At 31.3% G+C, this 13,962-nt stretch overlaps 1 protein-coding gene across 1 annotated transcript; it reads right to left on the reverse strand.

Moving 5' to 3' along the window:
• Positions 1-2,127: 2,127 nt before the first annotated feature.
• Positions 2,128-5,226, reverse strand: LOC105124421 (uncharacterized). Its single transcript, XM_011024442.1, has 2 exons — positions 3,857-5,226; positions 2,128-2,557 (listed from the first exon to the last, which is right to left on the reverse strand). Exons 1-2 carry the CDS (start codon positions 5,062-5,064, stop codon positions 2,128-2,130), a joined length of 1,638 nt encoding a protein of 545 aa, XP_011022744.1. The 5' UTR covers positions 5,065-5,226.
• Between the last annotated feature and the right edge of the window lie 8,736 nt (positions 5,227-13,962).

Here is a 13,962-nt window from a genome sequence, read left to right on the forward strand (position 1 = left end):
TCTATACAATGGATAGAACAAGAATATAAACAGAGAAGCAATGCTTTTTGGAGATGCTGTTCCCCAACAAGTATACCTTTTCCAACTCTCTGTCTCTCCCTGTCAAAACTAAAAATAATGAGCTAAATTAAAGAGATAACTAATAGCTTAATACAGAAATAAACAAAGAGGTATCGCTTTGCCATTTTCTTAAGTAAATTAATGGCAATGGTGGATGGTATATTGTAACAGAAGAAAAGGAGAAAGCAACAACAGGAGTAGATTTTCTCAGAGGTGTGATCGTGTCAAGCTATCGAACTCCTCTGTCTGATACTCACTGCACTTCAAGCAATGGAGATCATTCAACCCTTTTTCAGAAAGAAAGAAAAATTAACTTTTTATCTTTGAAATTGCTAATTACTTGGCATACAAAGCCAAAACCATTGGCATGATAAACCAAGGATGAAAAATTAACCTATACGGCTGTCCTCTTCTACAGGAACTCCACACCATGTCGCTTTCATTTCCCTGCATTATAATTTTCGTTCTTTGATTGTACCTATTTTAATACCATAACTTATGTATAATAAACAAAACTCTTAAAGATTAATTATTGATTTGGGTGGAAAGCACGAACCAGGTTTATGTGATCAATTATTATTATTATTATTATTAGTGATTTGTAAAGTGACTATTATACATCATAATTCAATAATTATTTATTGTAACTAATTTAAAATTAAAATATATTAAAAATGATTTCAGTTAGAATTTCGTTTTCTAAAAATATTTTTTATTTAAAAATATAAAAAAATATTTCTTTCAGAATTTTTACCTTAACATCGATACATTAAAATAATTAAAAATCCTTAAAAGAACTATATTTTTTTTCCAGCTAAACACACTTAAAAGCAGTTACAAGCACAGAAACGAACTATGCAGTATGCTATGCTACAGCAACAGGAAAAGGAAAGCTCATTGTCACTAACTCGCTACATGACAGAAAACTCTCTCAGAAATAGCTGGAGAATGGGGGGCAGATGTTGAACTAGCTGGAGCTGGCACTGGTAAGAATCGAGAACATGCTAGAGAATATTGCTGTTGGTACGGCGGAGAGCCTTTGAATGCTTGTATTTATTGTTCTTCTAAATTTGTGTTTTATTTGAAAATATATTAAATTAATATTTTTTTATTTAGAAAAATTATTTTTTATATTTGCATATAAAAGATTGTCTAATAATATTGTTCCAATTCATCCAGCACATAATTATTTAGTAGAAATGGGACCGCCAACCAAACCAAATTTATGACTATCAGATTTCCTTTTCTTTTCTAAGAAATATATATATGATAAAATACACAGGCACATACCATAGTTTTTTTTTTTTTAATGGGATCTTCATTTAAGTGACAACTGTCTTCATTTAAGAGAATAAATAATAATTAGCAATCGATGTTTTATCGAAGCATCTATAACATCTTCCATGGTTGGCTGGGCAAGAGGGGGGGTTACGTGTGAACCTTTGAATCCATCTGTGTCCCGGGTGGGAAATACAATCAATATATATATATAAATTCAACCCAATTTAAATTATTAAATGAAATCAAGTAAGATTTTATTATATAATTTATATTATTTTTTAACATAATTTTTTAAATTTTTAAGTGACTTTAAATTTACATAAATTTATTTTATATTGTATTTAATTTTTTTATCAAAAAATAATAAGATTCAAACTTATAATTATTTGATTATTAAGATTTTAATACCATATTAAAAAATAATCACAATCCAATAACTTAAATCATTTAATATAATAACTTAAATTACTGAATAAAATCTTATAATATAATTTTTATTATTATCTGATAATATATCCTTTAATCATATGCCACAAAAGAAAGAAGATTAATCTTAAGAATTTACCTAACATCTTGAATAAATCATAAGATGATGATAAGAGAAGAAAAATCATTTTGCTTTTTCACGTTAGTTAAGAGCTAGACGGAGACATTCGAAAGCGACCAAAGTTTTGTCGCCCACAACATGGACTTGTCATGACGATCTAGGAAGAAAAGGAAAACTACAGCCTGTGACTTTTCTGCAGCACATGTTTACTTGAGAATTAATCCATGTTAAAAAACCTTTCACACCGTTGAAAAAGAAAACCAAAGCTGGCCGTCGTTGATGGAAAATTTATGCCGAAAACGACGAGGCCGCTTGGAAACCGCCAAAAGGTGGGGGTGGGGCACTTTGGGTCCGATCATTTTGAGCTCAAATTTCTTCACAGACCACGCAAGATCTCGCATTGTGGTGTCAAGAACGTACGGAACGTTTTCAAAGTTGATCTCTGTGACATTTAGCAGGTTCCGGCAAGGCTCACGCCTTTGTGCTATGGTTCCATGATAATGGAAATATTTGATCTTGCCCTCGGTCTTGTATGTTGTTTTACCGGCGAAGTTCTGGGACATGTGCACTCCAGTTGCAAAGACATTGCGCGGCTGGATTGCGTATTTTCTGTCTCTCCTTATGCCCCTCTTCACATCTCTGTAAACAAGCTTCTCGAACCCCCACTTTCTGTGAATCCAAGCAAAATCACAAGACATGTTATGAAGGGAACAGGATGCAATTCGATCAAATTGCAGACATTTTACAATCAGTAACAACGAAATTCCAAACACTGCATGCATCCGATATATCTCAAGGGAGGAACTAGACACATCAGTCATCACAGCATGAAAGCAATTCCTGAAATCAAGTTTCTCAACAGGGAGATCTTATGGGAACTCAGTATCATGATCAAAATCATAGACATTTTCGGTGAAGAGGTAAGAACCCCACATCATAACAAGTCCCAGCAGCAGCCGCCTCGGCATAGCAATCCTCTATTTCCCATCCATATTAACATCAATGCAATCTCATTATATTCTATGTCAGCATCGCTCACGGCTATCCAATTGATTTTCATTCATTTTCAAAGTTCATTTCGTCACCACGATCCATTTTCCATTCCACAATGAACTCTTAACCTTATTCTAAGAAGTGAACATCAGCGATCGAGCCTCAGTTTTTTATTATTCTTGGAAATACAATGACACTTGAACAAACACAAGATTGATAATAAAAAAAGAAATGACAAGCCCCAAAGTAAAGAAATTACTAGGATAATATTGTTGGAACAAAATTCAAACTACCCCACTTCCACCTGCCCTAATACAATAACGAGAGAGAAATCAAAGTTACGACACCAGAAGAATAATTCCAAACATGAGCAAACCACTGAATCATTTGTTTGTCTGTTCAACATCAATTCTAAAATTTTCCAATCCGGCAACCACCGCATTACAAATGGGTAAAGCATCATACTAATTTCAAAAACCCAATAATGCTCTTAACATTTTGCTCAATCATTGGTTAAGTTAAAAACCCAATAAATACACGCGCAATTGCCAGAATGGAAAAGAAAGAGGAACCAAACAGCAAAACTAGAAAATTCAAAACAAGCTAATTAAAAGCAGCCGACTGATGAGCTAAATCCCAAAAGCCTCAAGCAACCAACAATCCACCCCAATTTTTTAAGGCCTAGAACCTAATTTTCTCCATATAAAAACTTCACCACTACTGTGCTAGCAGGACCTTTCTATGAACCTGCAGATCTCTATTTTTAATCATATATATATATATATATAGCACAAAAACTGGAACAAGAATATATATATATATATATATCACAAAAACTAGAACAAAAAAAAAAAAAAAGGACCCGTTTTGTAGTTCTGACTGCTTGAAATCAGTCGTGCTGATATAAAACTAAACTCAATTGTGCAAAAAAATAAAATAAGAGTGAAAATGGAAAGGGAGCGAGCATGGATATACCTGTAATATCTACCATAATCAGCAGAGAGGCAGAGCTTGCTGCTCATAGGCATTTGCTCAAAAGTGAACTGAGTATAACCCGAGAGGGAATCCAGCACGGACTTGATAGTATTCTTTGGTGGCAAATAAATATACTCATCAAGATCAAAAAAGAACATCCACTTAGCCAAAAACTTATATCTATGCAGACAATCATTAACAACCATAAACTGATTATGGTAATACCCATCAAACCTCTCTTGTTCTTTTATATCTTGCAATGTAACATAACCCAATTCCATCCATGGCTTCAAGACTTCCAAAACCTCCTCATGAACCCCACCAGCATCATGTATCACAAAATGGGATCTTTCTCCAAATAATCTCACATGATAAGCAATCCATTCCCTCACTCTTTGTGGACTTAACCCACCATATAAAGGTGAGCCACAATACAAGTAATCATATTGAGGCTTCGAACTAAAAGGGGACATGTTTAAATCACCTGGAGATTCGTTTAAAACCTCAAATCTATCAGTAATGTTAAGATTTTTATCACCACCGCCTGATGTTGAGGCTTCCAAGAACAACTTCCCACCTGAATTCTCACCATTAACTGCCTCTGAAAAGGTACAATTCACTACAACAACAGTGTAAACACGACCATAGCCCCAGTCAGGGAGGATCCTATAAGAGACGGTGGAGAATGTAGAATTAGATGCAGATGGCGATTCAGGGACCCATTCACATTGGTAAGTGGGTGTTGAGTAGAGAAGGAGAGGTTTAGAAGCAAGGCCTATAATAGCAAAAGTGTTGTGTCCACCTCGGTAAGCACCCATGGTGATGAAATTATAAGCAGCTGAACCATAGGGGTTAAATACTCGCTTTATAACACCATTGTCAGCCACTTGATCTTTTTGAGCGGAGGGTGGAGATGGGGTTAGAGGTATGGTGGTGGTGGTGGAGTTGAGGGGGGCAATGGTGGTGGTGGTGGTGGTGGTGGTGGTGGTGATTCTTGAGATGCAAAAACGGAGATCAGAAGCAGAGATGGCGAAACGTGAAGGAAGAATCTGGAAAAGAGTAGCAATACTGCAAAGAACTAAAAGAGCTGTTAAAACAAGTTTAAGCTCTGCAGCACACGAGTTCATTACAACACAAGACACGAACATATTCCTCTTGTTATGCTCTCCTCCTCCAACTTTCTCTTTCTCTGATCTCTCTTTCCCCATACTGGACGGACTTCTTTTATTCTCTCTGTAAAACACTTAAGATCAACCGGTTCCGCTTGAGAGAGAGGATAAAAAAGAGGTGACGACGGAGAAGAGAAAGCTAGCTAGCTCTCTTTTCCCTTCTCTCTTGTTTCTTTTTCTAGCGCGTGGGACCTTTTCTGTCTGTGGGTGTTCTTATAACTGTTCTCAAGGGCAGATTCCAAATTGCTTGGCTGTCCATGTTAGGATATGATTGGTAGAGTGGAGGTAGTAATCTTTCTTCGTTGGGTGATTAATCGATGTATTTTCTGAAATTAGAGTGGATTTGTCAATTATGTGGTTTGATTTGATTTGTACTCCGAAAATGAGAAGCTTCAAATTTGTTTCTAAATTCTAATTAATTAAAAGGCCAGATAATCCCGGAAAGAGGGGGGACAAAACACTCATTGTCAGTTTGTGAAAGACAATTTTACGTTAATTAATATATGTATAAAAGACTGACAGAGGGAGGGCATTGAAGAGAGGGTAATTAAAGAAACGTTGCCAGTAGGAATTTAATCTTTATACGCATCACTTCTTGGCTTCTTGCGAGAAAATTCCACTTTTTTTTCAGAAAAAACGACTCAAATTCGAAAAGTAAGAACTCCACCGATGCAGATTCTAATCTGTGGTGCTGCAATTTTCTATCTTTGGATCTTACATTTTTCTTTTCGTTTTTTCGAGCTTTCAAGTTTTTTTTCTTTTAGGTCTGTTAAGTTTCTATTTCCTTTATTTTTTTAACCGTATGTTTCCGAAGTTTCTCTTTAGCCCCGCGTTGAAACTTAGCCAAATGATTTTTAAATTCACCGGAGGCATTTAATTCGCAGTATATTTAATGGACTGGGTTTTTTTTCAAAATAATCTTTAAAAATTAAAAGAAGAAAAACATGGTGAAACAACTATAATACCATTAAAAATCAAAAAAATAAAACTAACTTTAAAAAGACTTTATCTATTCACAATGGTTTTTTGTTATAATAAAACTAGTGAGGGGCAATTTAGTATTTAACTAAGTATGTAAGAAAAAGTTTGGGGCTCGTATTGTATATTATGCATGCTTGTGAGGCACTTGTGACCTATGAGCAGCATATGTGTCATTTCCTGACATTTTAAAATAAAGTGCTGCTATATTATTTTTTTAATAGTATGGTGTGTATCCGTGATATTGGTCTGATTTGTCATTGGTAATTTTTTTTTTTCCATTGAAAATGTTGGTATTTTAACTTTAACTTTTTATTTAAACTTCTAATATTTTTTTTTAATTATTTATTTTTAATTTTATTATCCCGTCTATATTTTCCAATTTGATCCTCGTCATCTTCATTTTTTTAAGCTTTTTATTAAATTGAATTTTCTTTTCAATTCCATCATTCAATTAAAAAAATTATTTTTATTTTTCATTTCAAATTTGGTCATCATCATTTTAATTGTTTTTTATTTTTGGTTCAATTAATTTTTCTTTTCAATGTCATCTTTTAGTAAAAAAATAAATTTTATTTTTTATTTTAACTTTGATCTCTATTATTTTAATTATGATTTTTTTGTTTATTTTAGATCCTTTTGTGTAATTGATATTTTTTTTTCAAAGTTAATCCTTCAACTTTTAACTAATTGATAATCGAGTTTTATGATTTTTTTCAAATAAGATGCTTTTGATTTAATACTCTAAGTAATAAGTTTGAAAAATTAACACATCTTGATATTCATGTTTTTTTTAGTTTTGAGATTATTTATGTTTTTTTCTACCAAATTATTTTGATTTTACAAACTGTAGATATTATGAGTTAACCAGAAATGACTTGCCTTTTTTTTATATATTATGAGTTAACCAGAAATGACTTGCTTTTTTTTATATTTAATGGGTTAAAAATTAAACTTTATTGTTTGTTTTTTTATGAAAATATTTTTTCTTAAAGTTATTGTAATTATTTTTTAAATTTAATCCACTTATTATTATTATGTATTTTTTATCATCTAAATAAATAAAAAAATAAAACTAACTTATTTAGTATATTCAAATTTATAACTGAGTCATAATTATTTTATTAAAAAACATGTTTCCGCTATTTATTTTAAATGCCAAAAACAGGAGCCTGGCTACGTAGCGTGGTTACATGCAAACGTCGAGCTTGTAAAGAAAACGGCTAAAATCCAAAACTCAGGTCAAAGCGCGGTGCCAGGGTTGCCTGGAAGAAATGTCTCTTAGATTTCCTGTCCCTTATTTCTGGTAATCGCTTATAATTCTGTAGTTATTCTAATCGTGGCCACAGGGATCCTCGTATTCAGCTTTAAATTTTAGTTGCCATGACTTCCCATTCACAGACAAGTTTCAATGCATCTTTCCATAATTATTTGACAACTTCTTCCGGACAACGTAAAAAGAATAGTGGGAGCGGCAAATGTTCACTTTTCTTTTTTTATTAACATAGATAATCAAAAAAATTTATATCATTCGATTAATTTTATAAATTTTAAAATTAATAATGATATAAATTCTTAATATTTTTAAAATTTATAAAATTAAAAATAATAATCTTTATAAAATAAATTTAAAATCTAATTAATTAAATTATACAACTTATAATAAGTAAACATTAACTTATTTGTGCAGCTGGATGGACCTTCGACGGAAAAAAGATATCTAGCACCTAAAATTATTAATATCACTAATATGGTTAAAAAGATTTTAAACCAAATTTTTTTACGCCCTTTTTTCATCCGAAGAGATTTCCTGGACGTTTTCATTTACACGTATCAACACATCATTAAAGATATTTAATTTTTAATTATGTATAAATCCTGAACGTTTTGAATTGGAACAGAAAATTAAGAGTAACTTTAATTGGAATAGAATATTAATAGTCAAATACAAATGTACAAGTGATAACTGTTCTCATTCCTTCCTGTCCAGTTAACATGGTAAGGTAAGCTGACCCTATCAAGATTCAATATTCACGAAAATGTGGTTTTTGAGGGATTGAACAAGGGTAATCACATGTTTATCTCTTTTTTTTTTCAAAGCTCATGGAATAAATGATGGCGGTGAAAAATTTAACACTTATAAAATAATTTTTTTTTTTTTAGTGTTTAGAATTCTTTAAAGATAAATTCTATAATTTTTAGTAGGTAATTATAATAAATGAGATAATAAGTTTTATATTCTAATAATATCAATGTTTGCTCTTGTTTTTGGTATTATAAATATTTTACAAAGTAAATTAAGAATATTTAAAAAAAACAAAATGTGAACTCTTTCACTTAGTAATTAAAGAGGTGTGTGTATAACTCTTTAAACTTGATATGTTGTTTTAATAAAGAGATTAGAGTATTATTTTTTCATGATAATATTAATAAATGATAAATACTTCTTACACAATATTAATATTGATGAAAATATAATAATTCATTAGAAGATTTTTATACACCCAGCGATGTAGAAAAATAATTATTATAGACACTAGTTAATATTAATATTGATGAAAATATAATAGTTCATAAGAAGATTTTTATATACCCAGTGATGTAGAGAAATAATTATTATTGACACTAATATTTTATATTAAAAAATCAAATAAATAAACAAATAAAATTTTATTATTTAATATTGAATTTATATAATACTCGGTAAACTCATACTCACTTGAACTTATATTATGTCAAGCTCAAAAATCCAATATCTTGCTAGACAAATCAGTGTGTAATTGAAGATAAAATATTAATTTGCTTGTCAAACCCATTTTGAAAACAAGCTAGAATTATGTCACCTGAAAAGAAAAGAAAAATCCTGACAAGTTATGTATATTGTGTTATATCTAAGCATCTGGCTCTTCTAAATATAGTATTAGACTAAGAGCTAATCACTATATATATATATATATATATATAATCTTATAAGCCAACAAATAAGAAAATAACAATATGATATACCAAAGTTAAAGTGCCCAGAACACCAAGGCATAATTCCAAGCATGAATTTGGCAATGAAAGAGAAGGCAAAAGAAGTGAACCTCAGAAGGAATATCATGATTAGGGGAGCATGCAAGAGTCAAATGAGAATCATGCCTCTAACATAATAAAAGCAAACAAAGAGGGAAGCGGTTTGGAGACAGATGGAGTCTTCCCTGAAACGGTGTGTGCTTCGTCTGTCATAGACGCTGTCCTCCTCATGGGGCTGTCCTCCCCCATAAAGGACACAGGCCTTAGATGGGACCACAAAAATCGCCGTTTCAATAACCAGAAACTAAAACCTCGTCATCAACTAGACACGTAGCTCACTTGACACGTGGACCAATAAAGCTCTCACACTAAAAAGGTCATCAGTAGCCTTTACTCAGCTAACGACTAGTCGGGAGGGTTCTGGACCAGATAATTCCTGTAATTGCGGGAATTCTTAAACAATTAATTTTATGGAAAGGATTTGCAGAGTAAGGCAATCTGCACAAGGCGCAAAAGAGTAATGGGCGCGTGTCTTTTATTTGGTGAGTTGGACCCCGCCTCACCAAACAGTTGTGGTGATATCATTGAGACTGGTTGTACCGTATTTACTCCTCGCGAATTAATTTTATTGTATTTTTATTTTCTCACGTGAGTAGAGTCGTTTATTTGCTGGGATTCTCTTCCAAGGTAATTCTCCATTTATCGTCCCTTAATTCTCTTTAACAAAGATTTTGATCATTGATCACTGATCTTGGATTACATTATTACCTGTTCCTAGAGGTAGACATTGATCATTGATCTTGGATTACAGAAATCATTACCTAGGATTTAATTTCTCGAAAAATAATGATATTAATGGATGATCCGTTTGAAAGTTGGATCTCCAACTATTCCGATAAAAAAATATTTAAAAATAAGACGTGACAAGACCTTTTTAATTTCGTAATGATTTATTTGGTTAAGTAAAATACATCGATCCCTGCAAACTGTTCCACAAAAAATACATCGATCCCTGCAAACTGTTCCGCAACACACACACACACACACACTGCTGTCGGGTTGATGGCTGGGCATGCAATAAGCATCGGAAAGGGACCCTTTGCCTGCAAGGGAGCTCTAATATTTTACTGATCGGCCGGCACCTTTGTCAGATGCTGCTTGACCCAAGACCGTATGGTGTTTGCTTGTAACCTTAATTTTGTTTTCAACCACAACTTGTATTTCTGAAAAGGACGACTCTTTTTGATAGGATTTTCGTGTCCGCGATCAGATTGTCTATGTTACTGAAATCATTTGGGTTTTGTTGTACAGCAGTACAAAGAGTGAAACTGTTAACTAAAAAACTCTGCTGTTTTCTTTCTTTCTTTCTTTCTGATATCTGTCGTTTATTTTTTTATTGAAACATTTTATAGAGCAATCAGATAGTGAGTTTGAGTTTGAAATTGTATTGGAAAAAAATATTTAAAGAAAAAAGACTTAAATAAATCTTAGGCGACTCTTTGAATGTTATTTTTGTTTAAAAAATTCCAAGGACAGGCATAAATTGTTGACAATAAATTATAAAAAATTAGAATAAAGATGGTTTAGGTGAATAGACTTAACCTGAGCACACCAGGTCATCTAGATCAATACAAGTAAGTTATTTTTTATTTTTTATTTTATCTCTTTATTTTTTTATTGATTATTTTATTTTATTTTTAAATATTTGATTGATTTTATTACTGTTCATAATTTATTTTATTTAGTGTTAAATAAACATCTTGATATTTAATTAGTATCTAATTTCATGAGTATCTATTTTTATTATTATATAATTAAAAAAATATAAAAAAGAAAGTTATTAACTCAGATGTTAAATTTATTAACAATTTCAAATAATTGCATGCGATCTTTTACATTCAATTTTTTTTGTTTGACCAACCCACGCCATAGCATGAGCGAGTAAACTAAACTATAGAATAATGCTAAATTTATAGATAAATTTAATTGCGATAACGACTAGCACGCGTAAATTGAGACAACTTCAAACTTATGAGCTAGTGTGAGAACAGAGAAGTTTCTCTTGGATGGCGCATAATAAAAAGAATGACGGTCTGCGTTTTCTTTTAAATACACTCTTTTTTCTTTTTCTTTTTTCTGGAATGGTGTTTTTGTTTTATGTTTTTTAATTCAGATCAAACGTGAGAGACTGATTTTAAATATTGAGAAAAACTATGCATTGGAAATTTGTTAACCGAAAATCGGAACACGGTAATTAAGATGTTAATTAAATAACCCAGGTGTGGCCGACAACACCGTTAACCTGGGATTAGGACATCCCAGCGAAGCTACCTTATCATCATTAACATACATTATGCATGCAATTAATGCAGGCTTATCCTTACACAGGATGAGAGTTTCAACGAGTATATTTCTAGCCAGGACAACAGAAGTCCAACTGAAACGACCATGGCATAGCAGCTGTGACTTGTTGGGACCATCATAAATATTATCTCATCCAACGAAGATACCATCATACGGTGCATACTGCACATTAAAAAAAAAAAAACTAAAAGAGCTCACCTTTTGCTGTACCCCCTTTACACTTCATCGTGGATTTTTACAATAAATTTATCAAATTATCTTTCAAAAAGAGAAATACGAAGGCTGGCTTTAGGGGTAATTTTGAACTTTTACACAATGTATATTTGGTATTGTAGAGTTGGTGAGGGGTATCTTTATCCTTTACTCTCTTTATTGTGCGTTGTAAAGTCCTAAATATCTTCAGAAGCAGAATTTTGGTTTGCTCTGGTAGAGGGGCTTTTTCAGTTTTTTATATTATTGAGCATAATGAGATTATCAAAATAACCTTGGATTTTAAAACAAATGCTTTTTTCTTTAAAGGTATTGATATCTTTTTATTTTAATTTTTTTATATAAATTTTATATGGGGTTAGGAGTGTTTTGTTTTTTATAAAAAAATAAAAATAAAAAGTTGTGGGCACGTGATAAGAACAAACCAGCATATAGAGGTTATCCGTGCTATTTAGACAATGCATAACACCTCTTTTGATATCCAGAAATACACAACCGTCATCTCAAGAAAAACATCATGGCTCTCGTGTTAGACAAAGCATCGCGGGGTGGCGCTTCTTATTAACCGGTGTGTATTGTGATAAAAACCACCATTAGATGGAGATTGAATTTCTTCTTTCCCACCCCCTTTTCTCTCTCCTCCACCCACCAAAAGTTAAAAAAATATCCTAACCTTTTGTATTATTTCAATTGTGATCCTTATAATTTTTTATTGTTTTTGTATTTGCTTTAAAAATTTTTTATAATTTTTTAAAATTTCATGCTTATCATTTTATTTTATTTCTATATTAGATTTGATTCTCATTCTTTTAATTAATATTTATTTTTCTTTTCACCCTTCTTCCAATTGATTTTCTTTTCAATTTCATACATGATTTTTGTTTTTAATTTGGTTCTTATTCTTTCCATTGTAATTTCTTTTGGTTTCATTTATTTTTTTAATTGATTTATTTTTCAAATTCATTCCTCATTGTTTGATTTTAATGCCAAATTTGATTTTTATTTTTTCAATCCTGTTTTTTAAACCCAACCTAAAGGTTAACCCAAGCAAGTCTTAGGTCACAAATCAAGTGGGTTGGTCAAGGCTACCCATATCAACTTGGCCTAACAAAATATTCAATGGGTTTTAAAAAACTTTCACAAAGAAGTATTTTTTTCAATTATGGTTTTTAATGATGGCTAGGGTTACCTGGGCAACTAATTTTTTTTTTATTTTACAAATATATAAAAATAATATTATTTTGGTCTAAATTTTACAAAAAAAAAAATCACTGAGTTTTAAGATGAGTTTTTTTTAAAAAAAATTAATGAAAAAATTGAATCTTCATTCTTTTGATCATGGTTTTTAGATCCAGCCTGGGGGTTGACACCAAGTAGCTCTTGAGTTATAGGTCAAGTAAGTTAATTGGGGTTGCCCAAATTGATTGTTTTTTTTTATTATACAAGAATGTCAAAATTATTTTCTTGATAAAGATTTAGCCAATAAAATCAACAAGTTTTGAAAACATTTAAAAAAAAAAATTTAATTCTCATTTCTTTGGTCGTTGTTTTTAATTAATTAATTTTTTTATTTTAACCTGTGACATTTAGTTTATTGAGGATTTTGCTTCATATTTTTTTTTTAAATTTATCTTCTTTAATGTGGTGTTGACCTCATAATCAAGATTACAAGTTAAGAAGGTTAGTTTTAGTTGATTTCTAATTTTTTTAGTGTGTTTTTAAAATTTTATTTTTTAATATATATTGTTAATTATGAATTAACTTTTATTATTTTTTTACTTTACTTTTTTTGAGGTTATTTCAATCTCATGTTCTAAGTCGTCGATTTAATGGTTGATCCAAGTTAGCTTATGTATTTTTCTGTTGTTATTTTTTATATATATTTTTATTAATTTTTGTTTATTTGTTATTTTCATATTTTTTAAAGTATTATTAGATTAGATGAAGTTATTAAATTCAATCAACGACCTAATTATCTATTTTTTTAAATCCAAAGATTAACAAGGAATCTTTATTTTATATTAAAAAAATAATCCAGCCTATAGCACAGCGCAGGACATCTATATAGTTCATTACTAGCTTTTGTATCAAGACGTTTGGTGCTTGGAAGTGCAGAGAATGAGAAGTGGCTGGATGTAGCTCCAAGCTGTATGCTGTCTATGCTCTCTGCTGATTTAGCTTAATAAAGATGAGCCATCTATTGTTAAAAATAGAAAGAAAAAAAATCGAAGTGTCCGATCATATTTCCAGTCCTAATAAGAGGGACGTGCCATTCTGTTTTTCAAGTTCTGTTAATGGATGCTGTGGTGGCCTGGAGTGGAAATTGAGAAGCCCATAAAATTGCAATGCATGGACTATAAATTCCCAGGC

Source organism: Populus euphratica, unplaced genomic scaffold (genome assembly GCF_000495115.2).
Source record: "Populus euphratica unplaced genomic scaffold, PopEup_1.0 scaffold4.1, whole genome shotgun sequence".
Classification (NCBI taxonomy): Eukaryota; Viridiplantae; Streptophyta; class Magnoliopsida; order Malpighiales; family Salicaceae; genus Populus; species Populus euphratica.